Consider the following 27,282-nt stretch of genomic DNA (forward strand, 5'->3'; position numbering starts at 1 on the left):
TATATGCTCTATGAGGGCAAACTTCTGCCAGAAATTCAGCGAGCTTATAACTATCTTGTGTTCTCTGCTTTGTGCACACATTATGTACTCATTAGGTATCAACCCTGCCCAGTTCACTTCCGCGAGCTACAGTAACTTCCGCCCTGTGTATGGAGATGAGTGGGGGAGATGTGCTGTTGTCCTAAAACACTTTCTGTCCTGGGCTGACAACACTGCTTCTCAATAGACACAGTACATTAAGTGTTGTCACCTTAGGAAAGGAAGTGCGGAAGGATCACCAGGTGAAAAATGCCTGAAAGAAAAGAAAATGAATGAAGACACCTCATAGATATGGGCAACGCAGACCACACTGAAAACAGCAATTTGACATTGTAGGTAAATTTATTTCAAGAATTAAAACCTAAAAATACATTATACATATAAAACACATAATAAACAATTGTGGAAAATATAATTTTCACGGCTATACCAAATACAATGTACAAATTTCCAGATGCCGTACCTTCGAGAAATGTGAAGAGGGATCTTTACAGTGGTTTAAAAGCCTGAACTAGCCAGGTAATCCTAAAAAAGGCCAATAAAAGGGTCAATCCATCTGATATATAAAGATGTTCCTTGTTCACAGCTCTACCTACCTGCCCCTGCTAAAGGCTTCTCACTCTTTCTGCACATTATAGAGCAGAGTGGGTTAAAAAATCCACCTCTAACCCATAAGTTGTTGGTGGACTGACCCTTTAGGATTTAAAGGGACATGTCAAGTCTACCCAGCACTTGTAGCTATCCTGTAGGAGAGTTAGAAATTGAACCCATTCATTTACTAGAACCTAGTTTTATCCCTGAGGCACTTTATGACATAGTCCAGTGATGGCGAACCTTGGCACCCCAGATGTTTTGGAACTACATTTCCCATGATGCTCATGCACTCTGCAGTGTAGTGGAGCATCATGGGAAATGTAGTTCCAAAACATCTGGGGCGCCAAGGTTCGCCATCACTGACATAGGATGTCAGATGATTTTAAGTTAACTGTTCTAGATGCTGCTCAAGTAAAAAAAAAACATGGCAGCAAACCCTGGTTGTCTTCAACGTACGAGTTCGAATATCAGAGATGGAAAAATGTGGACCTCTATATTAAGCAGCATGTTCCAAGTAAGTTCCGGTAGCTGTTTTAATGGCAAGGTTGCCATCTGGAATGTTGGTGACCTACAAAAAGTATTCAGCTGGCCCTTCAGGAATGTATAAAGAAAGCTTGTGGTCCAAAGAACACAAGTGGTTACCTGCTATGACCAACAGATAGGATCGGACTTAGCCTGTCGGATTGCAGTCAAAAATGCAAGTAGGGGTGGAGGATAGGAGATTAGCAGGGAAGTGTACAGGGGGCCGGCAGAACAGACGATAGGGGTCAGTAGGACAAAGGACAAGGGCCCCCCCCCCAAAATAGCGAAAACATATTTTTGCTAAAAATACACTACAATCATTATTAGAGGACACAAATAATGGTTTGGCTTTGGTGAAATATCAGGGGTCTAAACAGACCCCTGATAGTTACATAGTAGGTGAGGTCGAAAAAAAGACTTAAGTCCATCAAGTCCAACCTATGTGTGTGATTATATGTTAGTATTACATTGTATATCCCTGTATGTTGTGGTCATTCAGGTGCTTATCTAATAGTTTCTTGAAACTATCAATCCCCCCCCCTGCTGAGACCACCGCCTGTGGAAGGGAATTCCACATCCTTGTCGCTCTTACAGTAAAGAACCCTCTACGTAGTTTAAGGTTAAACCTCTTTTCTTCTAATTTTAATGAGTGGCCACAAGTCTTATTAAACTCCCTTCTGCGAAAAAGTTTTATCCCTATTGTGGGGTCACCAGTACAGTATTTGTAAATTGAAATCATATCCCCTCTCAAGCGTCTCTTCTCCAGAGAGAATAAGTTCAGTGCTCGCAACCTTTCCTCAAAACGAATATCCTCCAGACCCTTTATTAGCTTTATTGCCCTTCTTTGTACTCGCTCCATTTCCAGTACATCCCTCCTGAGGACTGGTGCCCAGAACTGGACAGCATACTCCAGGTGCGGCCGGACCAGAGTCTTGTTATTGTTTTATCTCTGGATTAATCCCCTTTTTAATGCATGCCAATATGCAAGAGGAGTTCCGGGCCCCCACGAAAAAAATTAAAAGTCAGCAGCTACCAATACTGTAGCTGCTGACTTTTAATATTAGGACACTTCCCTGTCCAGGGATACCCTGATGTGGGCGCCCCAGCCGATTTTCAGGTTGGCTCTTGGGTGCTGCCGCCACCATTTGTGGTAAGGCAACCCAGCAGTGAAGCCTTTCATCTTCACAGCCGGTTCCCTACCGCGCATGCGCGAAGCACGCTGCGCTTTCTAATTGGTCCAGCGGCGGAGGAAGGAGGAGGGGGGGGGGGCCGAACTTCCGAGGGATGGCACCGCAGCGCTGTCTCCCGAAAGTTGGGACAGGTACCTGTCAAAAACAGGTACCTGTCGTCATCCTCCCCGAAAGGTGCCAAATGAGTCAGTTAAGCAGAGGTTCCACTTTTGGGTGGAACTCCGCTTTAAGAAAAGAAAGAGGTTGGTAAATTACATATTTACTGGCCCCTTCCCCTGCATCCTGAAACATCCCCCACAGCAGCAGGCAGGATTGAAGCCGGCAATGCTGCAGGGGGAGAGACGGGGAAGAGGGTGGTGGACAGGGAGGATAATGGGGGCAGCGGGTGTGTGTGGGGGGGGGGGTTACAGAACTGATCCCTTGTAGGGCTCCAGCTTTCAGCTGCTGCACAGAGAAAGAGAGCCATGTAGGGGATCAGTTCTGTAATTGGCAAAAGAAAGAATGCAATAATAAAATATCTCTTTGGTGGATCCTAGTTTCTAGCCTACTATAAATAACAATTAACCACAATTTATTGCATGAGCCTGTTGAAAATAAGTTTAAGACCATAACGTACTATCTGATTTATGAAATGCTTGTTTACCTTGTTGCTATAAATAAAGAAATAACAAAAAAAAAAAATAAAATACTATTTTCTTTTCTTTCTTTTTTTTTAATACTTTTCTTTGGGGTTAAAAAAATTAAATAATTAAAAAAAGAATTTAAAAATGCATTAATACGGTAAACTACTCATTGGTTGAAAGAGTCAATCAACTGAAGCCCAAATTAAGTAAAACACATAAACTAACTAAAATACTTTAACCGCTTCAGCCCCGCAAAGATTTGGCTGCTGAATGACCGCGCCATTTTTTGCGATTCGGCACTGCGCCGCTTTAACTGACAATTGCGCGGTCGTGAGACGTTGTACTCAAACAAAATGTACGTGTCCCCCCCCCCCCCCACAAATGCAGCTTTCTTTTGGTGGTATTTGATCACCTCTGCGGTTTTTATTTTTTGCGCTATAAACAAAAGAAGAGCAACAATGGGGGTTATTTACTAAAGGAAAATCCACTTTGCACTGAAAGTGCACTTGGAAGTAAAGTCGCTGTAGATCTGACGGGGACATGCAAGGAAAATAAAAACCAGCATTTTAGCTTGCACATGATTGGATGATAAAATCAGCAGAGCTTCCCCTCATTTCAGATCTACCCCTTTAGATTTAGAGCGACTGCACTTCCAAGTGCACTTGCAGTGCAAAGTGGATTTGCCTTTCGTAAATAACCCCCAATATTTTGTACTTTTTGCTATAATAAATATCCCCATTTTTTTTTTAAAAAAGCTATTTTTTCCTCAGTTTAGGCCGATATGTATTCTTCTACATATTTTTGGTAAAAAAAAATCACAATAAGCGTGTATTGATTGGTTTGCGCAAAAGTTATAGCGTCTACAATATAGGGGATAGATTTATAGCATTTTTATTATTATTTTAATTTTTACTAGTAATGGCAGCGATCTGCGATTTTTAAGCAGACTGCGACATTATGGGGGACACATCGGATACTTTTGACACATTTTTGGGACCATTGACATTTATACAGCGATCAGTGCTATAAAAATGCACCGATTACTGTAAAAATGTCACTGGCAGGGAAGGGGTTAACACTAGGGGGCAATCAAGGGGTTAACTGTGTTCCCTAGTGTGTGTTTCTAACTGAAGGGGGAGGGGACTGACCTAGAGGAAATGACGGATCGTTGTTCCTAGCTAATAGGAACTCACGATCTGTCTCTCCTCACAGAACGTAACAGGGATTTGTGTGTTTACACAAACACGTCCCTGTTTTGCCTCTCATGCTCGCGATCGCTCATGGCTGGCGTTCATCGCGACCGTCGGCCACGAGCATCGGCAACCCCCGCAGTACAGCGGGCGCGCGTGTGCGCCTGCTATCCCGCAAGCCGTCGTATAGCTACGACGGTTTGCGGGATCATGCCGACCTGACGCAATAAAATGACGGAGGCTGGTCGGCAAGCGGTTAAGCACCCAAACAGTGCCTGCACCTGATTAGATGTATCCACTGCTCAGCTGACAATTATCTGCCCAACTCATTCTATTTTCAGATTGTTTGACAGCCGCATGGAGACAGGGCCACCCATTGCCTAAATTTCGGCTGGTTCATTAGGACCCATCTGAAATTTGCTCTGTGTATGGCCAGCTTAACTGCTTAAGGACCGCCCCACGTACATATACTGCGGCAAGGCAGCCCTTAAGTGCAAAATCACATACCTGTACGTGATTTTTATTTCTTTGGCTCTGGGGTGGGCGCCGCTGAGCCAATCAGCGGGTTTGGCAGACCCAATGTCTGTTGGAAACCTGGCGATCGTTTCCGAGAGAGGCAGGACGGCGGTCTGCCTATGTAAACAAGGCTGATTGCCATTCTGCTAGTAAGGAAGACAGAGATCTTGTGTTTCTGCTAAACAGGAACACGGATCTCTGTCTTCCTTCAGTTAAACCATCCCCCACACAGTAAGAAAACACTCCCAGGGAACACAGCAGTGGCGTAGCTAGGGATGGGTTTTTGGGGCTATAGCCCCAAATCTCTGCAGGGGTCCCCAAGGGGAGGGGAGGCTCTCTGGGGACCTTAAGTAAGTGGGGGCTCTCTGGGGACCCTGATGCAGGGGGGAGGCTCTCTGGGGACCCTGATTTAAGGGGGAAGCTCTCTGGGGACCCTGATTTAAGGGGGAAGCTCTCTGGGGACCCTGATTTAAGGGGAGGCTCTCTGGGGACCCTGATTTAAGGGGAAGGCTCTCTGGGGACCCTGATTTAAGGGGAAGGCTCTCTGGGGACCCTGATTTAAGGGGAGGCTCTCTGGGGACCCTTATTTAAGGGGGAGGCTCTCTGGGGACCCTGATTTAAGGGGGAGGCTCTCTGGGGACCCTGATTTAAGGGGGAGGCTTTCTGGGACCCTGATTTAAGGGGGAGGCTCTCTGGAGACCCTAAGGTAAGGGGGGCTCTCTGGGAACCCTGACGTAAGTGGGGGGCTCTCTGGGGACCCTGATGTAAGGGGGGCTCTCTGGGGATATATACATACACACACACATATATATATTATATAACTGTGTATGCCCGCCCAAGCGCATGACTTTCTTTACTGCGGTGCTATGGGCTCTAGCCCCAGATCTTTTGTAGACCTAGCAATGCCCCTGGAACACAGTTAACTCTTTGATCACCCCTGATGTTAACCCCTTACCTGCCCGTGTCATTATTATAGTGACAGTGCATTTTTTATCACTGTATTGGTGTCACTGGTCCCCAAAAAGTGTCAAAAGTGTCAGTTGGGTATCCGATTTGTCCTTCCCCAAAGTCGCAGTCCCGCTAAAAATTGCTGATCTTTGCCATTACTAGTAAAAAAAAAAAAAAAAGAAAAAAGTCTATAAATCTATTCAATAGTTTGTAGACGCTATAACTTTTGCTCAAAACCAAGCAATATACGCTTACTGGGATTTTATTTTTTTTTTACCAAAAACATGTAGTAGGATGCATATTGGCCTAAATTGATGCAGAATTTTTTTTTTTTTTTAATTGGATGTGTTTTATAGCAGAAAGTAAAACAATATTTTTTTTTTTTTTTGAAAATTGTCTTTTTTTTTTTTATAGCCCAAAAAATAAAAAGAAAGCTTTATTTGTGGGGGAAAAAAGGACGTCAATTTTATTTGGGTTCAGCGTCGCACGGCCGCGCAATTGTCAGTTAAAAACAACGCGGTGCCGTATCGCAACATCCGAGGCATGTAGCATGGGAGGGGAATACAGGAAGGGAAAATGTATTTTAAAAGAGAACTCCAAGTGGAAATTGCGATGAAATGATAACACATGGCGGTACAAGACTACAAAGAAGAAAAAAAAAAAAAGGTGTGAGATTTAAAAATGGTTAAAAATGTCCTCTTTTGTGCCCATTGCCCAAACCCTGGCGCATGCATTCTCTGAAGCAGTGTCAGGATTTTATTGCACAGGTGACCAGCACCATTATTTTTTTTTTTTTTTTCAGAAGCTGAGAATAGGTGAGATTTTTTTCTTTTTTCAACGTCGGCGGTTTTGCACAACCATGATTTCCGCAGCAGGGACATGGGCCCCCCTCTGGATGTAGTGCTGCAGAAGTCTCTTCCACATAGGACAACACCATAACAGTTTAGAGTTTCCTGTGGAAAATAATTAAAAAATAAATAAATAAATTTTAATGGCACAAAACAGAATCATAGCTCTATGTGTTATAAATTGCACTGATAAAGAGAACCTGTCACGGATTTACTTATGCAACAATCCAAATATTCAGTATTAATTACAATTGTGCAGGCTTATGTATGAAAGATTTCCTATTTGCTTAACTTTCTTTGTCTTAGGATAGTACTTCAGCTTGAGAGTCAGGATCAGAAGTCACCAGAGATCAGATAGCTGCTGCTCCTTTTACTGCCTGACCTTGTAGCTGCCTCCCAGCCTCTGAGCATGCATAACAGAATCAAATAATATAGTGCTGTCTTTTAAAGAGGAACTGCTATGTGTACTTTGTTACTTACCGGCTGCAATGTATTGTATGCATTGAAAGAGCAATTTATTAATAAAAAGGTTTTGACTCAAAAAGGGAGGAACTGCAGTCGGCTCACATCATTTGTCATAAAAACATCTTTGGCATTCTGAAGCTTCCCTCCAACCCCTTTGCACATTATTTTATAGATATTGTGATTCTGTACTTGCCAAATATGCTGCAGAAATCTCCCTCCACTGAGTCTGGCTGCAGCCATTGTAACTGTGGGCAGCTGAAGCTGCTGCCTGTTCACTTCCTGGATTTACACAGACGCACAGAGGCACACCTCCAGCTCTGCAGTTCTCATTGGCCCTCTTATGACTCATCCCCCCTCCCTTCCTGGCAAACTCTTACCAGAGTGAGAGAAGGAGCTGTGCATGATGTCATAAGCCTAGGCTTTTTACCAGACAAGAAACAGGACGTGGGCTGTATAAGGTATTTACTGGCAGAATTTTTAATTTTTTTTTACTATCCAAAGTTAAAACAAGGGCAGAAGATTTAATAGATAAAAGTTGGAAAATTTACTGATGGTCCGCTTTAATTCTTTCATAGGCACGGGTGGTGCCCAGACTTTGTAAGGTTTCGTTTTTGTAACTTTTAAGTGCCTTAGGCACTTTTTGTATGATTTTGCATTAAAACCATAACGAATATAACAAATAAAAAAAAAAAAATAACAAGCGTGAGACCTAGCGTGATTGTCGGTGATGGCTGCAATATAAGCCCTACCCAACAAATAAGCCCTAGTTAAAGTCCTTGTAGGTCTTATTTTCAGGGTAGGGCTTATTTTCGGGGAAACAGGGTAGGGCTTATTTGGGGGGTAGGGCTTATATTGCAGCCATCACTGACAATCACGCTAGGTCTTATTTTTGCGGAAACAGGGTAGTGCTGTATTCTTAAAGCTGAACTCCATGATCAGCATATATCATTTAAATACAAGAGTCATGTACTGTATATGCTCACTTGAATCTTTTGGTGTACCTTGTATATTTCTTCGATATACACCCTATGTGCAGTAATCAAGTATGAAAACTTTGCCTCTGTGCAGGAGCCTCCTGTAATACAGACCGATCACTGCTGCTCTCCCCCCTTCTGCAGGGTGAGTGGTCTGGTCTCCACCTTTCCTGTAGTTTTCTGCAGGCAGCCTGTAGTGGGTGGAGCCTGTTTGGCTCCTCCCACAGCTCTGCTCTCTGTACAGGCTATGTAGAGCACAGCGATGTCACTGCTATTTTTACAAAATAATTTCTGGGTTTGCAAAGGTGCACAAAGTGGATATATATCCACTGAGCAATATATTTAAATGAACGTTTTTGTGCCTGGTGTTACTTTAACCGCTTTCCGACCAGCCGCCATCATTATACTGCGGAAGGTCGGCACGATCCTGCGAACCGTCATAGCTGTACGTCGGTCCCTTTAAGCGGGATAGCAGGCGCGCACCCGCTGCAATGCGGGGGTGCTGATGCGCATGGCTGGCGGTCACGATGACCGCCGGCCACGCGCAATCAGGGGTACGAGAGCCAGAACAGGGACATGTGTGTAAACACACAAATCTGTTCTGTGAGGAAAGGAGAGACATTGTGAGTTCCTACTAGCTAGGAACAACCATCTGTTATTTCCTCCAGTCACTCCCATCCCCTTACATTTAGAACACACACTGAGGGAACACAGTTAACCCCTTGATCGCCCCCTAGTGTTAACTCCTTCCCTGTAAATGACATTTACACAGTAATCAATGCATTTTTAGAGCACTGATCGCTGTATAATTGTCACTGGTCCCAAAAATGTGTCAAAAGTGACCGATCTGTCCGCTACAATGTCACAGTCCCGATAAAAATCGCTGATCACCGCCATTACTAGTAAAAAAAATAATAATAATAAAAATGCCATAAATCTTTCCCCTATTTTGTAGACGCCATAACTTTTGCGCAAACCAATCAATATACGCTTATTGTGATTTTTATTACCAAAAATATGTAGAAGAATACATATCGGCCTAGACTGAGGAAAAAATTAGCTTTTTTAAAAAAAAAAAAATTGGGGATATTTATTATAGCAAAAAGTACAAAATATTGTGTTTTTTTCAAAATCGACGCATTTTTTTGTTTATAGCGCAAAAGATAAAAACTGCAGAGGTGATCAAATACCACCAAAAGAAAGCTCTATTTGTGGGGAAAAAAAAAAGGACGTCAATTTTGTTTTGGTACAGCGTCGCACAACCGTACAAATGTCAGTTAAAGCGACGCAGTGCCGTACCGCAGAAAAATGGCCTGGTCATTGAGCAGCCAAATCTTCCGGGGCTGACGTGGTTAACAACGGGGCTTTAATATTTGATAGCATTAAGCAATCACAGCTGGGGAGGCAGTAGAAGAGGCCAGGCAGATTAAAAGGCAAGCGTTTTCAAACCGATAACCTCTGACTTACAAACTGAAGATTAATCCTTAGATAAAGTAAAGCCCGATAAAGGAGCAATTATTATTTTTATATGCCAGTTTTATATGATAATGTTAGACTGAGTATTTAACTCTTGCATGAGACCAGTGAATATTTATTCCTATATGGTGCTATATACATGAATATCTAAATGTGTCACCTCTCACCTAGTATACAGAGGCCCTCCTTGGCTCTGGTAAGTGCAACGTTAATCTGGTTTGGATCACTCAGAAATCCAAGATATCTCCTCTGCCAGCCGATGGTGGGATGACTGTCCAGGTCTTGTGCGGAAGCAGAGCGCACGGTGGAAAAGATGACATATCGCCACTCGCTCCCTGTAGGAGTAGACAGTGAGGAATGAGGATTCATAGCAAAAGAGAAGAAAAACGATAACCCTTTTTAAAAGCGTTTAGAAAGCTTATCCTATAGCTGGTTTTATCTCAGTAGCCAGGGTGCTAACTTTAGATTCGAACCCCCTATGGTTGGCTTAAAGCCGCATACACGCAATCGGATTTTCCGACGGGAAATGTGTGATGTCAGGCTGTTGGCAGAAAATCCGACCGTGTGTACGCTCCATCGGGCAAATGTTGTTGGATTTTCCGCGGACAAACGTTGGATGGCAGGCTTTAAAATTTTCCACGGACAAATATCTGTTGTCGGATTTTCCGATCGTGTGTACACAAGTCGGTCGGACAAAAGTCCAAAGTACAAACACGCATGCTGGGAAGCAAGGACGAGCCGGAAGCGTCTTGTAAACTAGCGTTCGTAATGCACAATTTACATTCGTGACGCGGCAAATTATGAAATCTGGAAATGCAGCGCACAATTCTCTTCTTCTATAATGGGATAATAATGAAGCTGCTTTGCTGGTGATACTGATGGAGTTATTGCAAACAAATTTTCAAAGGCTTTTTTCTTTCTAGTGATATCAAGAATAATATTATTATGCTTTTTTTTTTTTTTTTATTTGGGCAAGTTACCACAACACCATTATCATGAAGTTTTTAAGATCAAAGATACAACTATGTTGGTGTCCCTTGTTAATTTTACATTGTATTTTTTAAAATGTAACTGCCGACTCCCAAACTGTCATTTGAAGTAAAACACATAGCCAAGTATTATTCTACACTATTTTTTTATGGTGCATTAAAAAAGAAAACAAATAAAATTAGACATGCTATCTGCCAATAGAATGTAACCAAAAAGTGCATTCTATGCATCCAAAAATATAGAAAATATAACAAATCAAATTAATATTCAACCAAAAAAAATAATGTCAAAGCAATAACTCCAAAGCCAATAATAAATAACACGTTATCTCCTCCGATTCCGCAACATGTCTGGTTGACGAATGGCCGTTCAGAAACAAACTGAAAAGCGCGAAATGAAAAGTGCGAAATGAAAAGCGCCAATCAACACTCACCAAACTTCTACTAACACGAAATTAGCAGAAGGAACCCAAAGGGTGGCGCTAAAGAGCTGAAAAACAACGTAGTACGTCACTATGTTCGTATTTGTTGGCCAACAATTGTGTGGCAGTGTGTATGCAAGACAAGTTTGGGCCAACACCCTTCGGACAAAAGTCCATTGTTTTGTTGGCCAACAATCAGATCGTGTGTACAGGGCTATAGTCTTTCATCGAGGAAGGAGGAGGGGGCAGGGCCTAGCGGCATGTCGTCAGAACGCTGCCTGGCTGAACCTGGAAGAGCTGGCTGCTTCCCGATGACGTCACCAAAGGAGATGGCGGCGTGGAACCAAAAGGAGGGGAAAGAAGAGAAGTCAATCTCAGCAGGACAAGGCTGGATCCACTGGGCAGGTGAGTACCCTGACTGTGCAAGACTGGCAACAAGGTAAGGGGGGGGGGGGTTTAAAAAAAATAATTGTTGGTTCGGGGACCAAGTGAAGATCCCCCTTCAGAGTTATGCAATAATGTGTTTGTTTGCCTTACAGACTTACCTCTCCAAGGATTCCCTCCAGTGCTGCACAGTCATTGCTCCGGCACTTCCATCTTCTTCTGGTGTTCAGCCTAGAGTTGTCACCTCATCCCTTTAAACCTGAACACATATTCATTAAACTCCCTTGTTGCTTTATCTGCATTAGATCAGCCTCAGAATCTGTGTAATTCATATGTGTTCGGGTTTAAAGGGATGAGGTGGCAACCCTATTTCAGCCGCTTGAACGACTGCTGTTAGAATCATGGGGGCCCCATGCTGCTTAGCTGACAGGGCCCTGCTCCCCCCTCCCCACCCCCCATAAAATGATATTTTCGCTAAAAATACACTAAAATCACTATTATATGACATATTTACTGGCCCCATTCCCTGCTCTCCATCCTGAAACATCCTCTTGTGTGCCCATAGCAGCTACCAGTGGGAGAGGAAGGAAGCCGGCAATGGTGCAGGGAAAAGGGGCACACAGGGGGTACCGGAAGGCAGGGGAAAGGGGGGGGGGGTGCGGATGTTAGAACTGACCCCCCCCCCCACAGCACAGCTGGAGGGAGGGAGCGGGCCCCCCTTCTGAACTGATGGGGCCCGTGCCCAGTACAGGAGGTCTGGCTGTACTGCCTCATCAATGGCCTTGCTCCCATGTATGTGCATGGCAGTCACGTCATCACGGCACAGAGAGGGTGCTGTAAATGTACTATGAGTTGTGCATCTCAGTGTACATTATGGCTGACAGGCAGGGGGAAGCATTTATGACAGAAGAGACCATTAGGGTCTCTTCTGTCAGAAAAAAAAACCCTGCCTGTCACTGTTTTATGTAAATTTGCATTTAATACTGTTTTAAAGGTAACACTAAATTAATCAGAGTATACACTCTCTAAAAACACACTATACTTTTATAATGAAAATGCACGGCAGTACAACAATGACACACTAACCTTGGCTCTTCATTATGGTGGAGACGGTCACATTGCTCAGTCTCATCGCCTGCAGCCTCTTGCTGATCTCTGACACCTGTGCATTGTAAGCGGTCAGTATAGCAATTTCACTTTGTTCTATAGACTGTAAAACCAGCAAGGCAGCCAAACGAACCTGGAAACAAAAAAGAGGGTGCACTGATCAGACTGGGAACTGACACGTTAGCAATTACATGTTTACTAGGAGGTTGATTTACTAAAGGCAAATAAACTGTGCACTTTGCAAAGTGCAGTTGCACTCTGCAAGAGCAGTTGCTCCAGAGCTTAACAAGCGTGGGGAAGCTCTGCTGACTTCCGTCATCCAATCACGTGCTAGCCAAAAATGCTGTTTTTTTTTTTTTTTCCTTGCATATGATTGGGTACTCTTTGCAAAGTGAAGCTTTACCTCATTTACTAAGCTCTGGAGCGACTGCACTTGCAGAGGGCAACTGCACAGTCTGTTTGCCTTTAGTAAATCAACCCCTAGATCAGGGGTCTCAAACAGGTGGCCCTCCAGCTGTTGCGAAACTACAAGTCCCATCATGCCTCTGTCTGTGGGAGTCATGCTTGTAACTGTCAAACTTGCAATGCCTCATGAGACTTGTAGTTTCGCAACAGCTGGAGGGTCGCCAGTTTGAGACCCCTGCCCTAGATGTTCACTACCCCAACATGCTGAGCGGAAGATGAAGAAATAAATTCTGCTGGGCTATTGTTTACGCTTTTCCTGTTCTTTACCACAATTACAATTACAGCTGCACATTTTTATTTCAAATAGCAATTGTGTATAATCAAATATGTCATATTTTGAGTGGGCAATCAATGCATGGGTCTTTGCCATATCTCCTACCTTCTGTCTAAAGTTCTACCAGAACCTTTGATAACTCTGTAAATCAATGACTGATCACATGTGCAGCACCACAGCAACCGCAGATCAAATTAAGATGGCAGCTTTCTTGGTTGTAAAGGATTGGAAGGTTTAGTTCTGCTTTAACCCTTTCGCTGCCAGAGCCGTTTTTGTATGAGATGCCCATAGGGATTTCACTTTGATGGGTTTCATCCATGGCCTTGGCCTAGTAAATGGGTTTTCCCTGTAGAATCCTCACTGCAGACTATTGCTTCTTCTACAGTGCCTTGCAAAAGTATTCACCCCCCCCCCCCCCCCCCCCTTGGCTTTTTACCTATTTTGTTACATTACAGCCTTTAGTTCAAGGTTTTTTTAATCTGAATTATATGTGATGGATCAGAACACAATAGTCTAAGTTGGTGAAGTAAAATTAGAAATATATATACTATTTTTCAGAAATAAAAAACTGATAAATATAGCCCCCAAGGGCTTCTACACTGGAGCGGTGCGCTGGCAGGACGGTAAAAAAAGTCCTGCTAGCAGCATCTTTGGAGCGGTGAAGGAGCGGTGTGTATACCGCTCCTCCACCACTCCTGCCCATTGAATCAATGGACACCATGGCAATACTGCCGGCAAAGCGCCTCTGCATAGGCACTTTGCAGTGTTTTTTAACCCTTTCTCGGCCGCTAGCAGGGGGGTAGAACTGCCCCCGCTAGCGGCCGAATACTGCCGGTAAAGCGCCACTAACAATAGCGCCGTTTTACCGCCTCCGCCCCAGTGTGAAAGGGGCCTTAAGGTCTACTGGTCATTTAATTGAGATTTTGGAAAAAGGTAACAAGATATCTAAAAAGGTAGTAAAGACAACATAACAGATATATACATACTGCTTCATTGGCCTCTTCTAGGTTCGCCTTTGAGCTAATGTTCCCTTCTGCAGTGGTGACCATCAGGCTTTGCTCCTGCCCATTCACTTCCCCGAATACAATACGGTGAAACTTTCGTGTAAAAAAGAGACTGTTTGGCATGTTATTCTGCTGGGGGCTGGTACGGAGGCGATCATTATAAAATTCCCGAGATGGAAACATGCAAATATCTAAATGCTGGAGATAAAGAAGACACAAAACTGGGGTTAGCTACAAAGCCCAGGGTCACATTTCCTCATCACCCAAAAAGTTTGTATAGCTACAATATATGGGATTTTTGGTTTGGATATGTCGTCAATAAATCAGATATACAAATACAATTTAACCACTTGAAGATCAGGCCTATTTTTTGTTTTCAAGTAAAAATCTGCATTTTTTTTTTTTTTCGCTAGAAAATTACTTAGAATCCCCAAACATATATATTTTTTTAGCAGAGGCCCTAGAGAATAAAATGGCAGTCATTGCAATTTTTTCATATCACAAGGTATGTGGGTATTTAACCACTTACGGACTGCCGATATACATCCATTACTTTGAAGAGGAATATCGTTGGTATGGCAGCAGCTAGCTGCCATAACCCTGGTATCCTCTTCTTTGGCCGGCAGTCCGCTTTCCGATAATAGTGGTCTCTGCGGCGGGTTCGCTCCGGTGCCCTCCGCCGCTTACTGGAGCCATTGGCAGTGGCGGAGGCGATCGGATCTTTTCCCTTGCTGGGTATAGAGATGAGTGAGGGGAAGATGGCCTCCACCCGTCTCCATACCATTGCAGGATGGAAGCGACGCCAAAACGTCACTTCCACCCATAGCTCTTAAAGGGCCATTTTTTTTTTTTTTTAAATGACAATTTTTTTTTTTTAAATGCGTTTTAGTGTAAATATGAGATCTGAGGTCTTTTTGACCCCAGATCTCATATTTAAGAGGTCCTGTCATGCTTTTTTTCTATTACAAGGGATGTCTACATTCCTTGTAATAGGAATAAAAGTGACACCATTTTTTTTTAAACAGTGTAAAAATTAATAAAATCAAGTAAAATAAATAATAAAAAAAAATAAATATTGAAAGCGCCCCCATCCCCACGAGCTCGCGTGCAGAAGTGAACGCATACGTGAGTAGCGCCCGCATATGAAAACGGTGGTCAAACCACACATGTGAGGTATCACCGCAATCGTTGGAGTGAGAGCAATAGTTCTAGCCCTAGACCTCCTCTGTAACTCAAAACATGCAACCTGTAGAATTTTTAAACGTCCCCTATGGAGATTTTTAAGGGTAAAAGCTTGATGCCATTCCACGAGCGGGCTCAATTTTGAAGCGTGACATGTTGGGTATCAATTTACTCGGCATAACATTATCTTTCACAATATAAAAAAAAATTGGCTAACTTTACTGTTTACTGTCTTATTTTTTATTTAAAAAAGTGTACTGTTTCCAAAAAAAGGTACGCTTGTAAATACGGTGTGACAAAAAGTATTGCAATGACCGCCATTTTATTCTCTAGGGTGTTAGAAAAAAAATGTATAATGTTTGGGGTTCCTAAGTAATTTTCTAGCAAAAAAACTTATTTTTAACTTGTAAACACCGAGTCTGAAAAAGAGGCCTGGTCTTTAAATGGTTAAATAAAAGACTTTTTTTGGCATGTCCATATATACACACAGTATCTCACAAAAGTGAGTACACCCCTCACATTTTTGTAAATATTTTACAGTTCTGTATTGATTGTGTGCTGCTAGTTGGACACTGGGACTGCTGGGACTTATAGTTCCATATTGACTGTGTGCCACTATCTGGACCCCCCTACTTCCTTTGTTATGTACATAAGATACAGACATGCTTCTTACCATACGATACTGAGTGTCCAGAAACAGCGCCCTTTCCTCATACCTCTCGAACAGCGAACGATCCATTTTAAGAAGTTTACAAACTTCATTTATTACTACAGGGCGGAGCTGACGATGGTCCCCAATCAGCACAATCTGGGACAAAAAACAAGGGAAAAGATGAACTTTCACTGTTTTAGAAGGACTTCAAACTTTTTGCCTTTTTTCCCCCTTTATTATCACCTAGCGATCCTGCCACTAGCAACACTTACTCAGCATGCTGTACCTACGGAGGAGCAGCCTTGCCTGTTCACTAACATAGGTGGAGGTGTTTTGTAGTTCCCAGAGATAGCTGGCAACAGTATAACTGAGAAGAATGCAGCACAGACAGAGAGGACAGGAAGTTATCACTTACAAGATTTCTAAAGGATCAAGGTAATTTTTTACACAGTCGGGTGCAATAGAAGACTTGTATTGAAGTAATGCAATAACAGATAATAACAAACCCAGTGGGAAAGCTGCCTAACGCAGGTACACTCACGGTTTTCAATAATGTGAAGAGCGGATTTCGGCCGGATCGACAGCGTCTGTAAATAAGGCAGAATGCGGCCTGGCTGTCTTAAACAGGAAGCTATCCAAAAGAGCTGCGACCTTACGCTTTCCCTCCTCGTCAGTAACCTTTTTCTAATGCTAGTACTGTCCCTATCAGGCTGGGTACCTTTCCCTGCACTACCCACTTGCATAACGTGTGCCAAGCCTGGGAGCCAGGCCCTTAAATAGGTTCTGCCTGACCCAAGATGGCTGCCAGAGTCACATGGCGGGGGGGGCAGCATCCAACCGGATTGCTTCCCTAGTGACCCAGGAAATCAAAGAGGAACTATGTTCCTCTTGACTTCCTCTCAAGCTACAAGGATGAGCGCCACCTGCAGTGGAGAAAGTAGAAAGTAATATTGCCAGAGTCTTCCCTGGTTTCAGCAACCCCTCATTTGCACATATGGGAGCAAAAGAGGCAGATGGCTCAGCCTAAAACCTGGTGACAAGATACTGCTGTCCTAACCCAGAAGTCACATCGGAGGCCAGATGAAGGCAACCGCACTGGACTTTCACAAATGTTGCCGAAAGCCCATCCTCAGACAAATGATAATTAAAACTAAAAGTATCAGGAAGTCAGATTTACATGCATCAGCACCTTGTCTATATGCAAATTTATATGACATACCATTATGTTCAATTCCAAGGGGCAAGCTAGGGCAGTATAGGGACGGGCTAGGGTAGTATATGGACAGGCTAGGGCAGTAGAGGGGCGGGCTAGGGTAGTATATGGACAGGCTAGGGCAGTATAGGGACGGGCTAGGGTAGTATATGGACAGGCTAGGGCAGTATAGGGACGGGCTAGGGTAGTATATGGACAGGCTAGGGCAGTAGAGGGGCGGGCTAGGGTAGTATATGGACAGGCTAGGGCAGTATAGGGACGGGCTAGGGTAGTATATAGACAGGCTAGGGCAGTATAGGAGCAGGCTAGGGTAGTATATAGACAGGCTAGGGTAGTATACCTACAGGCTAGGGTAGTATAGGGGCAGGCTAGGGTAGTATAGGGGCAGGCTAGGTAGTATAGGGGCAGGCTGGGGTAATATATAGACAGGCTAGGGTAGATATAGACAGGCTAGGGTAGTATAGGGGCAGGCTAGGGTAGTATATAGACAGGCTAGGGTAGTATAGGGGCAGGCTAGGGTAGTATATAGACAGGCTAGGATAGTATATAGACAAGCTAGGGTAGTATATAGACAGGCTAGGGTAGTATAGGGGCAGGCTGGGGTAGTATATAGACAGGCTAGGGTAGTATATAGACAGGCTAGGGTAGTATAGGGGCAGGCTAGGGTAGTATATAGACAGGCTAGGGTAGTATAGGGGCAGGCTAGGGTAGTATATAGACAGGCTAGGGTAGTATATAGATAGGCTAGGGTAGTATAGGGGCAGGCTAGGGTAGTATATAGACAGGCTAGGGTAGTATACTGACAGGCTAGGGTAGTAAAGGGGCAGGCTAGGGTAGTATAGGGGCAGGCTAGGTAGTATAGGGGCAGGCTGGGGTAATATATAGACAGGCTAGGGTAGATGTAGACAGGCTAGGGTAGTATAGGGGCAGGCTAGGGTAGTATATAGACAGGCTAGGGTAGTATAGGGGCAGGCTAGGGTAGTATATAGACAGGCTAGGATAGTATATAGACAGGCTAGGGTAGTATAGGTACAGGCTAGGTAGTATAGGGGCAGGCTGGGGTAGTATATAGACAGGCTAGGGTAGTATATAGACAGGCTAGGGTAGTATAGGGGCAGGCTAGGGTAGTATATAGACAGGCTAGGGTAGTATATAGACAGACTAGGGTAGTATAGGGGCAGGCTGGGGTAGTATATAGACAGGCTAGGGTAGTATAGGGGCAGGCTAGGGTAGTATAGGGGCAGGCTAGGGCAGTATAGAGACAGGCTAGGGTAGTATATAGACAGGCTAGGGTAGTATAGGGGCAGGCTAGGGTAGTATAGGGGCAGGCTAAGATAGTATAGGGGCAGGCTAGGGCAGTATAGGGGCAGGCTGGGGTAGTATAGGGGCAGGCTAGGGTAGTATAGAGGCAGGCTAGGGCAGTATAGAGACAGGCTAGGGCAGTATAGAGACAGGCTAGGGTAGTATATAGACAGGCTAGGGTAGTATAGGGGCAGGCTAGGGCAGTATAGAGACAGGCTAGGTTAGTATATAGACAGGCTAGGGTAGTATAGGGGCAGGCTAGGGCAGTATAGAGACAGGCTAGGGTAGTATATAGACAGGCTAGGGTAGTATAGGGGCAGGGTAGGGTAGTATATAGACAGGCTAGGGTAGTATATAGACAGGCTAGGGTAGTATAGGGGCAGGCTAGGGTAGTATAGGGGCAGGCTAGGGTAGTATAGGGGCATGCAGAGCGGCAGGGGGGGGGGGGGGGGCAGTTGTCATCATGACACACCAAACTGCTGGAAAAAAAACTTGGTTGCAATTTGCTGGGTAAATAGAAGAGAAGGAGAGGTGGCCGTGGCTCAATTTTCTGCCCCTCTCAAAGTGCTGCCTGGGTCCAATGGACCCACTGGTACCCATGGTAGGGCCAGCCCTGCCTTCACCAGTAATTTAGGAGTATTGCACCATATACATAGCACACAGCGCATGGCATTTCCACTTACCGATTGTACACCTTTGTGGCTAACAAGTGGCACAAGAGACTCCGGCTCGGTGCACATGCCGCACTCGTCAATGACCACCTGCGTGATAGGCACCTCTGTCAGCATATTACTGGAAGATGCCACGCAGGTACACAAGATGATGTCATGATGTTTCAGCTCCTCTTTGCGGGCATCAGCTATCAGGGCCTTGTACCTGAAACAGAAAGAGTAAGACACAATTCGACATCTTCAAAAAGGCAATGTAAGCAAAGGGGGAGATAAGAAAAGGTGTAAGTGTTGGGAACCAATCAGAAGCCATCTTAAATCTCAACATTCAGAACAAATAAACTTGATTTACAGGTTATAGGCTTTACCTCTACACATAATCCTCTGCTCTACATGGCAGCTACACCCAAAACAAATGTTTTGGTTTTTAATTGGCACTGAGGGGCTGAATAAACTGCCAGGATATACAGGGGCATCTCACAAAATTAGAATATCATGAAAAAGTTAATTTATTTCAGTAATTCAATTAAAAAAGTGAAACTCATATATTTTATACAGATATGTTACACACAGAGTGATACATTTCTTTCTTTTTATTTTGATGATTATGGCGCTGCGTAAACTGTCGGCGCTATATAAATCCTATATAATAATAATATTACAGCTAGTAAAACCTAGGTATTGGTACTTTTGGCAGTGTGGGCAGGTGCCAAGTCCTGCTGGAAAATTAAATCAGCATCTCCATAAAGCTGGTCAACAGAGGGAAGTATGAAGTGCCAACAGTACCAATACCTGGTTTAATGATCATGGATGGTATCACTGTGCTTGATTGGCCAGCAAACTCGCCTGACCTAAACCCCATAGAGAATCTGTGAGGTATTGTCAAGAGGAAGATGAGACACACCGGACCCAACAATGCAGACGAGCTGAAGGCTACTATCGTAGCAACCTGGGCTTAGCGTAAATTTTAGATCTGAGGTCTTTTTGACCCCAGATCTCATATTTAAGAGGACCCGTCATGCTTTTTTTCTATTACAAGGGATGTTTACATTCCTTGTAATAGGAATAAAAGTGACACAATTTTTTTTTTTTAAAAGAACAGTGTAAAAAAAAAAAAAAAAAAAAAAAAAAGGTAAAATAAATAAGAAAAAAAAACATTTTTTTTCCTTAAACGCGTCCCGTCCCGCCGAGCTCGTGTGCAGAAGCGAACGCATACGTGAGCAGTAGAGGGAGAGCAATAATTCTAGCCCTGGACCTCCTCTGAAACTCAAAACATGCAACCTGTAGAATTTTTTAAACGTCGCCTATGGTGTTTTTTAAGGGTAAAAGTTTGTCGCCATTCCACGAGCGGGCGCAATTTTGAAGCGTGACATGTTGGGTATCAGTTTTACGTGTCGTAACATTATCTTTCACAATATAAAAAAAAAAAATTGGGCTAACTTTACTGTTGTCTTATTTTTTTAATTAAATACGCATCCAAAATTGTATGTGTATTTTTTCCAAAAAAGAGTGCGCTTGTAAGACCGCTGCGCAAATACGGTGTGACAGAAAGTATTACAATGACCGCCATTTTATTCTCTAGGGTGTTAGAAAAAATATATAGTGTTTGGGGGGTTCTAAGTAATTTTCTAGCAAAAAAATATGTTTTTGTAAACAACAAATCTCAGAAAGAGGCTCAGTCCTTAAGTGGTTAAAAAAACTTTTTTTTTTTATTGGTCTTATATAATATTCAAATTTTTTGAGATACTTACTGAATGTTGGGTTCCATCATTCCATCAGCCATAATCATCAAAGTTTAAAAAAAAAAAATGGTTGAAATATATCACTCTGTGTGTAACGCATCTATATAAAATATATGAGTTTTCACTTTTTGAATTGAATTACTGAAATAAATTAACTTTTTGATGATATTCAAATTTTTCTGAGATGCCCCTGTACTTTTAGAGAATCCTGTAGAACCCACAAGGGTATAATTGGTGTTGGATTTAAATTGTACTTTGGGTGCTAGGCTGTTTCAAGTCTACGAAGTGTAGAACCTCTTTTTCTGCACCCCCAGGGGCCTCACTAGTACCTAAGATCCAACGTAAGTTTACTTTTTGCAACCTGACATGATCAAAGCAAGAGAATAGCCGACTTTGCCTTTTTTTTTTGGTTCTTCTGAAATTTTGCATGTAGATCTGTCCTGTTACCGGTATGCAAATTAGGATTTCAAGCACGATTCATGGATTGTATGATTCCCTGCATAATGGATGACTCGGCATGCACAGATGGAGGTGGATAAAATAAGATCTAAAAATGTTTATCACCAATAAAGAAATAGTTTCATCATAGTTGGGACCCCCTAATATTTGTTTTATACTATATGTGAAGGGGGAGGTGGCAACTATGGTTTGCTTTGCAATGGCCACAACGTCCTAACAGAGGTGGATGCAAAAGGAGTCGAGACAGAGGGACAGGAAAACACAGAACACACAATGAAAGGAGACGTATGAGATACATGTAACCCCCTCTATTTTTAACTTACATATCTATATCCTCTTGGCTCATCTCTTCTCCATCGCGGATTCTTTGGTCCATCTGTCGAATATCTTTGCTGTGGGGTTTTGAGGGCTCCCGGATCAAGTGATGCAGGGCAATAGGTCTGTAGGGGACAAACAACCATCAGTCACCTTGCAGAACATTTTAACCTGAGCAAAGGCGCCGCCCCCACCCAGCAGTCACTAAAAAAAAATGGCCGGAGGAGATGTAGGAAGTTTTGGGACCCCTGTAAACCAGCTTGGAGCGCACACGTGAGTATAGGGCGGAAGTGATGTCAGCTTGGGGGCAGACTGCCTATACTTGCGTATACATCTCTTTCAGCCCTGTGAGCACTGCAAGCGGCCGTGGCTTTCAATTATTGGCATCCCACGGGACGAGGACACTATGACCATACAGATTTTAATTTGACATGCGAGATATGCTCCCGGGTAATATAATTATCTCAATATCTTGTGTAACAAACACGACGTGATGTCAGCAAGCCCCTCCCCTATGCGTTGCACAGGGTCATGTGGCTTCCTCAGGGGGATGTAACATAAATGGAGTGGTGGATATCTAAGAAGAAGTCACCCCCTTTGTGGGGAATTCTGAGGAAATGACTGTATATTACATCTGCTGGGTTCGGTTATTTATGATACACATTAAGGGACATTAGGAAATTGTATTTTATGGTTCACTTTTTATGGACACTTTGGGAATCAATTTTGGATGCGTATTTTCACATTGTGTTGATGATATTATTTGTTTCAAGGGAGAGTAACAACTTTGGTTAATGTTCACATTTGTGACAGTAACAATTTTGGTTTATTCACAAAGGGCACCCTGTACATAGGAGCGCGGCCCCTACCTGATTTATATATACTGTATATTTTTTAATAAAGGTTTGCCTATTGCTGCACTTAGCTGGCGCATACCTGTCTTTCTATACTGGGGTCATACAGGAGCAGTGGGAGAAACTGCATGTGATTCGGATAGAAATCGCACCGCATTCCTGTTCAAATTGCATGCGATTCTATGCAGTCCAGTTTGAACCCATTCATTTTGTATGGGTTCACATCGCACAAAGGTATCAGTACCTGGTATAGGCTAGTACTTGATGTTAAAAAAAAAAACGTTATCGGTGCAACCCTGATTTTTGGTTTTGGGTTTGATACTGCTTTCAAATCTTGCAGAGTATTAAATTCACCAACATTCAACAGTCTGAAAAGCGGAAGTCCTGTCCTGCACAATTCTATTCTATTTTCAAGTTCCCATTAATGGTTTCAAACTCTGGTGGGAACTTTAATATACATATGTGTAAATGGTATAGGTCTTTTACATACTGACAAATTGTATTGTAATGGTAGCATTATTGGACCATTACAAGGTATTATGACAGGCTGAATTAGCAAATTTAAAATGTGAATTCACGCACTTCTGTACAGAATAGAATAGCCTTTACAGAGTAATCCCCCCCCAACCTCATATTTCTCTCCTTGTGACTGTGTTGTCATGCACCTTTGATGGAGGTATCGTTAAAATCCTTACTACCACTGGTGCCATGACTATTCCCCAGACCTCTTACCTCAATGTTTCATTAGGCTTCCCTTCTCGGAGATATCCGGTAACTTTGAGATTGCTTCCAGGATAGGGAAACTCACTCAGCTCCATCTGTTCGCTATACACACGCACTGGGTGGAGCCTGTCACGTAGTGGGAGTAGCATTTCTGAAAAAAAAAAAGGAATAGCAGAGTAACATATTTATCGGCGTATAACATGCACAGGTGTATAACACGCACCTTCATTTTAAGAGGGAAGTTTCGTGAAAAAAAACTTATTTTTTAAATATACAACTTTGAAGCAAAATAAGGGTCAGTCCCCATCAATGCAGCCTGATTAGTGCCCATCTGCAGCCTCCCCATCTCCCATCAATGCAGCCTGATCAATGCCCATCTGCAGCCTCAATGCAGCCTGATCAATGCCCATCTGCAGCCTGATTAATGCCAATTTTCATCCTCAATGCAGCCTGATTAATGCCCATTTTTATCCTCAATGCAGCCTGATTAATGCCCACTTTCAGCCTCAATGCAGACTGATTAATGCCCATTTTCATCCTCAATGCAGCCTGATTAATGCCCATTTTCATCCTCAATGCAGCCTGATTAGTGCCCATCTGCAGCCTCAATGCAGCCTGATCAATGCCCATCTGCAGCCTGATTAATGCCCATTTTTATCCTCAATGCAGCCTGATTAATGCCCACTTTCAGCCTCAATGCAACCTGATTAATGCCAATTTTCATCCTCAATGAAGCCTGATTAATGCCCACTTTCAGCCTCAATGCAACCTGATTAATGCCCATTTTCAGCCTCAATGCCCATCTGCAGCCTCACCATCTCTCATCAATGCAGCCTGAACAGTGCAGGAAATCACAGAGCCGTCATCTCCTGTTTACTCGGCTCTCACTCGGCTCTCACTCGGCTCTCACACACACAGTCCCGCCTCCGCCATCGGCATTGGACCAGCTCCTGTGATTGACGGGACTGTGTGTGTAACTGCAGAGTGAGAGCCGAGTAAACAGGAGATGACGGCTCGTTGAATTCTAGCGGCGCTCGTCCCCCTCCTTGCCCTCCGAGTGTCAGGGCTGGGCTCAGCCCTTCCTTCTCTGAGCTGGCCGCTCAGCTGTAGGCTGATTGCCAGCTCCTATCTCTCTCCACAGTTAAAGAGGAAAAGCCGCTCCCAGGATCGCCACACCTGGATAGGAATAAACGCCTAATTCAGCCTTCACAGGTGCTGGCTCTGCAGAAAGTATGGAGAAATGAAGAGAAATCCTGGACGACCGCACTCAGTGAACAAGAAGGCACCTTTATTGTGACAAAAAATACCAGAGCAGGTCACATGAAAAGTGGATGTTACAGGACAGCAGCTAACGCGTTTCACATCTGTGAAACGCGTTAGCTGCTGTCCTGTAACAACCCATTTTTCATGTGACCTGCTCTGGTATTTTTTGTCACAATAAAGGTGCCTTCTTGTTCACTGAGTGCGGCCGTCCAGGATTTCTCTTCATTTCTCTCTCCACAGTTACTCAGCTGTTGTTCATATCCTGCTCGTCAGTCCTGCCTACTTAAGCCGTCCAGTCCACAGGGTCTCTGCCTTCGCCTTGGTCAACATCACAAGAAACATCTCCTGCATTCCTGTTTAAAGACTGGCTTTGCTGACATCCCTTCTGGCTCATGATCCTGCTTGCTGTTCCACTACTTTGATCCCTGACTTCTGGCTTGGCTGACTATCCGTTCTGGTTACTGAACTCTGGCTATGTTTTGACTACATTTGTTCTTTTTACTTTTATTATTAAACAAGTGTGATTTAACTATACTTCTGTCTCTGTCTGATTTCATGGTTTCTGACACCGAGGTACACTATTGGCGTATAACACGCACCCGTAATTTGCCCCCTATTTTCAGGGGGGGAAAAGTGCATGTTATACACCGATAAATACGGTAATTAATGTAAACATGTAATGATTAGCAAAATATTTACACAAATTCCTGTACAGATATGCACAAAGGTCGGAGCGCCTCTGACACAATGGGATTGACTTACTAGAACTGGAGAGTGCAAAATCTGGTGCAGCTCTGAATAGGAACCAATCAGCTTCCAGGTTTTTGTTGTCAAAGCTTCATTGAACAAGCTGAAGTTAGAAGCCGATTGGCTACCATGCACAGCTCCACCAGACTGTGCACTCTCCAGTTTTAGTAAATCAACCGCCGTTGTGTCTGGCAGGCTAAAAGACCCAAACCTCAAGTTCTATATTAGAGAAAATACATCTGCCCTTTTAAATTCCTCTGGGGAAAACACACAAAACCTTATTAAAGGTAAAAAAAAAAGAAGAGTCTCTATGTAAGTTTAAACATAGGAACTCTCCAAAGTCATGTCTTACCGCTTACAACATCCACCGACTTGTTTGATGGACCACAGTACATGAGGACTCGTCGGCCGTTCACTTCTTCTTCCTCAGCTTCATTGTCCGCGGCTATCTCTGCACACTGGTTTATGTGATGGAACCAGTAAGCCAGGTGAACACCGACCACAGTTTTACCAGTGCCTGATGAGAGAAAATGGCCGTCAGCAGAGTAACGGGAATGTTCCTGTTCCTTATGGGGTAAAACTGGGGCTTTGCTAGGAGGAATCTACTGCCTTGTATGTATGAACTGTTTATTTTCCCTGCTGTTTCCTGAAAAAAAAAAAAAATATATATATATATATATATATATATATATATATATATATATATATATATATATATAGCTCCAGACAAGGAAGATAATTTTGTACTCACTGTAAAACCCTTTTCTTGAAGTCAATTGAGAGACACAGGAAGTCTTTAACCTTCAGGTTGTACTGCTCAGCAATGACAGGTAACTTCCAGGTTCAGACCAAACTCAATCTCATCACTACCCATGTGGAGCCCTGTACCTGAAAAGCCAGGCTATCCCTGCAATGTCCAGTCCAGCGGGGTCTGGATACGGTACACTAAATGCTAGGCTTAGGACGACCACATTGGACAGCTGTAATTGCAGAGACAAACTTCAGCAGCAATGTCTTGAATTAAGAATTAAGAGCTGCAGAGAAGGCATCCATCACCCTATGACAGCAACAAAATCTAAAGCAGGCTGGTAGTAGGAAGGATTATCTAATTCAAGTCTTTTGCTTTACAGCACATGTGTCAAGCACAAGGCCCGGGGGCCAAATCCGGCCCTCCAGGCCATTTCAAGTGGCCCTTACACCTCTCCTGCAACCCCCTCATTGTTCCCCTTACCTTGCCTAGCAGTCAGCAGCAGAGAGGAGGACAGAACACCTATCCAGATCCTGCACTTTTCCATGCAGCCACGGAGAGGCTCGTATCTGCCCCCCCCCCCCCTCCCCGTCTCAGCAGTTAGCAGCAGAGAGGACAGAAATCCTCTTACAGATCCTGTGCCTCCCTGTGCCCCTCCTCTCCACCTTACCTGGTCTGCACATTCAGCAGATTCTGGCTTTCCTCCAGACTCTGCACTTTCTGCTTTTCAGCTCCACCCCCAGCTTCTTCCCGGCAGCAGCACAAGGTAAGGGGGTGCACTGTGATGTAAGAGAAGGTGAGGGACTCTTGACTTCTGATGGTAGGGGGGGCTCTTGACATCTGATGTAAGGGGAGTGGGGTGCTCTGGACATCTAGTCTTACAGATGCAACTGGCCCTTTGATGGCAACCATAATGCTGATGCGGCCTGCAATGAAATTCAGTTTGACACCCCTGTTTTACAGTGTCCAATCCTCCTGTAGGTGGCAGTATAACCTGCAGGTTAAATATTTCCTGTGTACCCAAATGGATGAGAGAGAAATTCACCTGTCTCGGAACAAATTACATGTAACACTTGTATGTGGCCAAACTATGCCAAACCTTCATATTAATAAACATTAAAAACAGGGGTAAAATTGTACTTTGCTGCTTGTGACTTGAAAAGATGCCCACTTATAGTTTTACAGAGACAGGAGAAATTCGGGTTTGGTGTGCTGAGACTTATGGTTCAACTAAGACCGAAGAAAAGCAATTATAAAATGCGGTGCCATATAATTTTGCAGCAGCAGAAGACACATAAATGGTGTCAGCTTAGTCCTGTAGCTCTAAAGCAGGGGTCTCCAAACTTTCAAAACAAAGGGTCAGTTTACTGCCCTTCAAACTTTA

General features: G+C 43.6%; 1 protein-coding gene across 2 annotated transcripts in view; it reads right to left on the reverse strand.

The window, feature by feature from the left end:
• Positions 1 to 362: 362 nt before the first annotated feature.
• Positions 363 to 27,282, reverse strand: part of HELZ2 (helicase with zinc finger 2) — a 70,742-nt gene continuing 43,822 nt past the window's right edge. The window contains exons 12-21 of one of the 2 annotated variants that reach the window (XR_012236839.1): positions 25,503 to 25,667; positions 23,150 to 23,291; positions 21,572 to 21,688; positions 19,063 to 19,255; positions 15,886 to 16,020; positions 14,013 to 14,228; positions 12,267 to 12,420; positions 9,553 to 9,720; positions 1,070 to 6,575; positions 363 to 873 (exon numbers count right to left, since the gene is read on the reverse strand). Coding sequence is in view for 1 of the 2 variants with exons in the window: in XM_073607366.1 (XP_073463467.1) it covers positions 6,457 to 6,575; positions 9,553 to 9,720; positions 12,267 to 12,420; positions 14,013 to 14,228; positions 15,886 to 16,020; positions 19,063 to 19,255; positions 21,572 to 21,688; positions 23,150 to 23,291; positions 25,503 to 25,667 (1,409 nt within the window). In the remaining variant the exon portion in view is untranslated. Of the gene's footprint in view, positions 6,576 to 9,552; positions 9,721 to 12,266; positions 12,421 to 14,012; positions 14,229 to 15,885; positions 16,021 to 19,062; positions 19,256 to 21,571; positions 21,689 to 23,149; positions 23,292 to 25,502; positions 25,668 to 27,282 lie in introns of both variants that reach the window. The other variant, XM_073607366.1, reaches the window with a different exon arrangement.

Source organism: Aquarana catesbeiana, linkage group LG12 (assembly GCF_042186555.1).
Source record: "Aquarana catesbeiana isolate 2022-GZ linkage group LG12, ASM4218655v1, whole genome shotgun sequence".
NCBI lineage: Eukaryota > Metazoa > Chordata > Amphibia > Anura > Ranidae > Aquarana > Aquarana catesbeiana.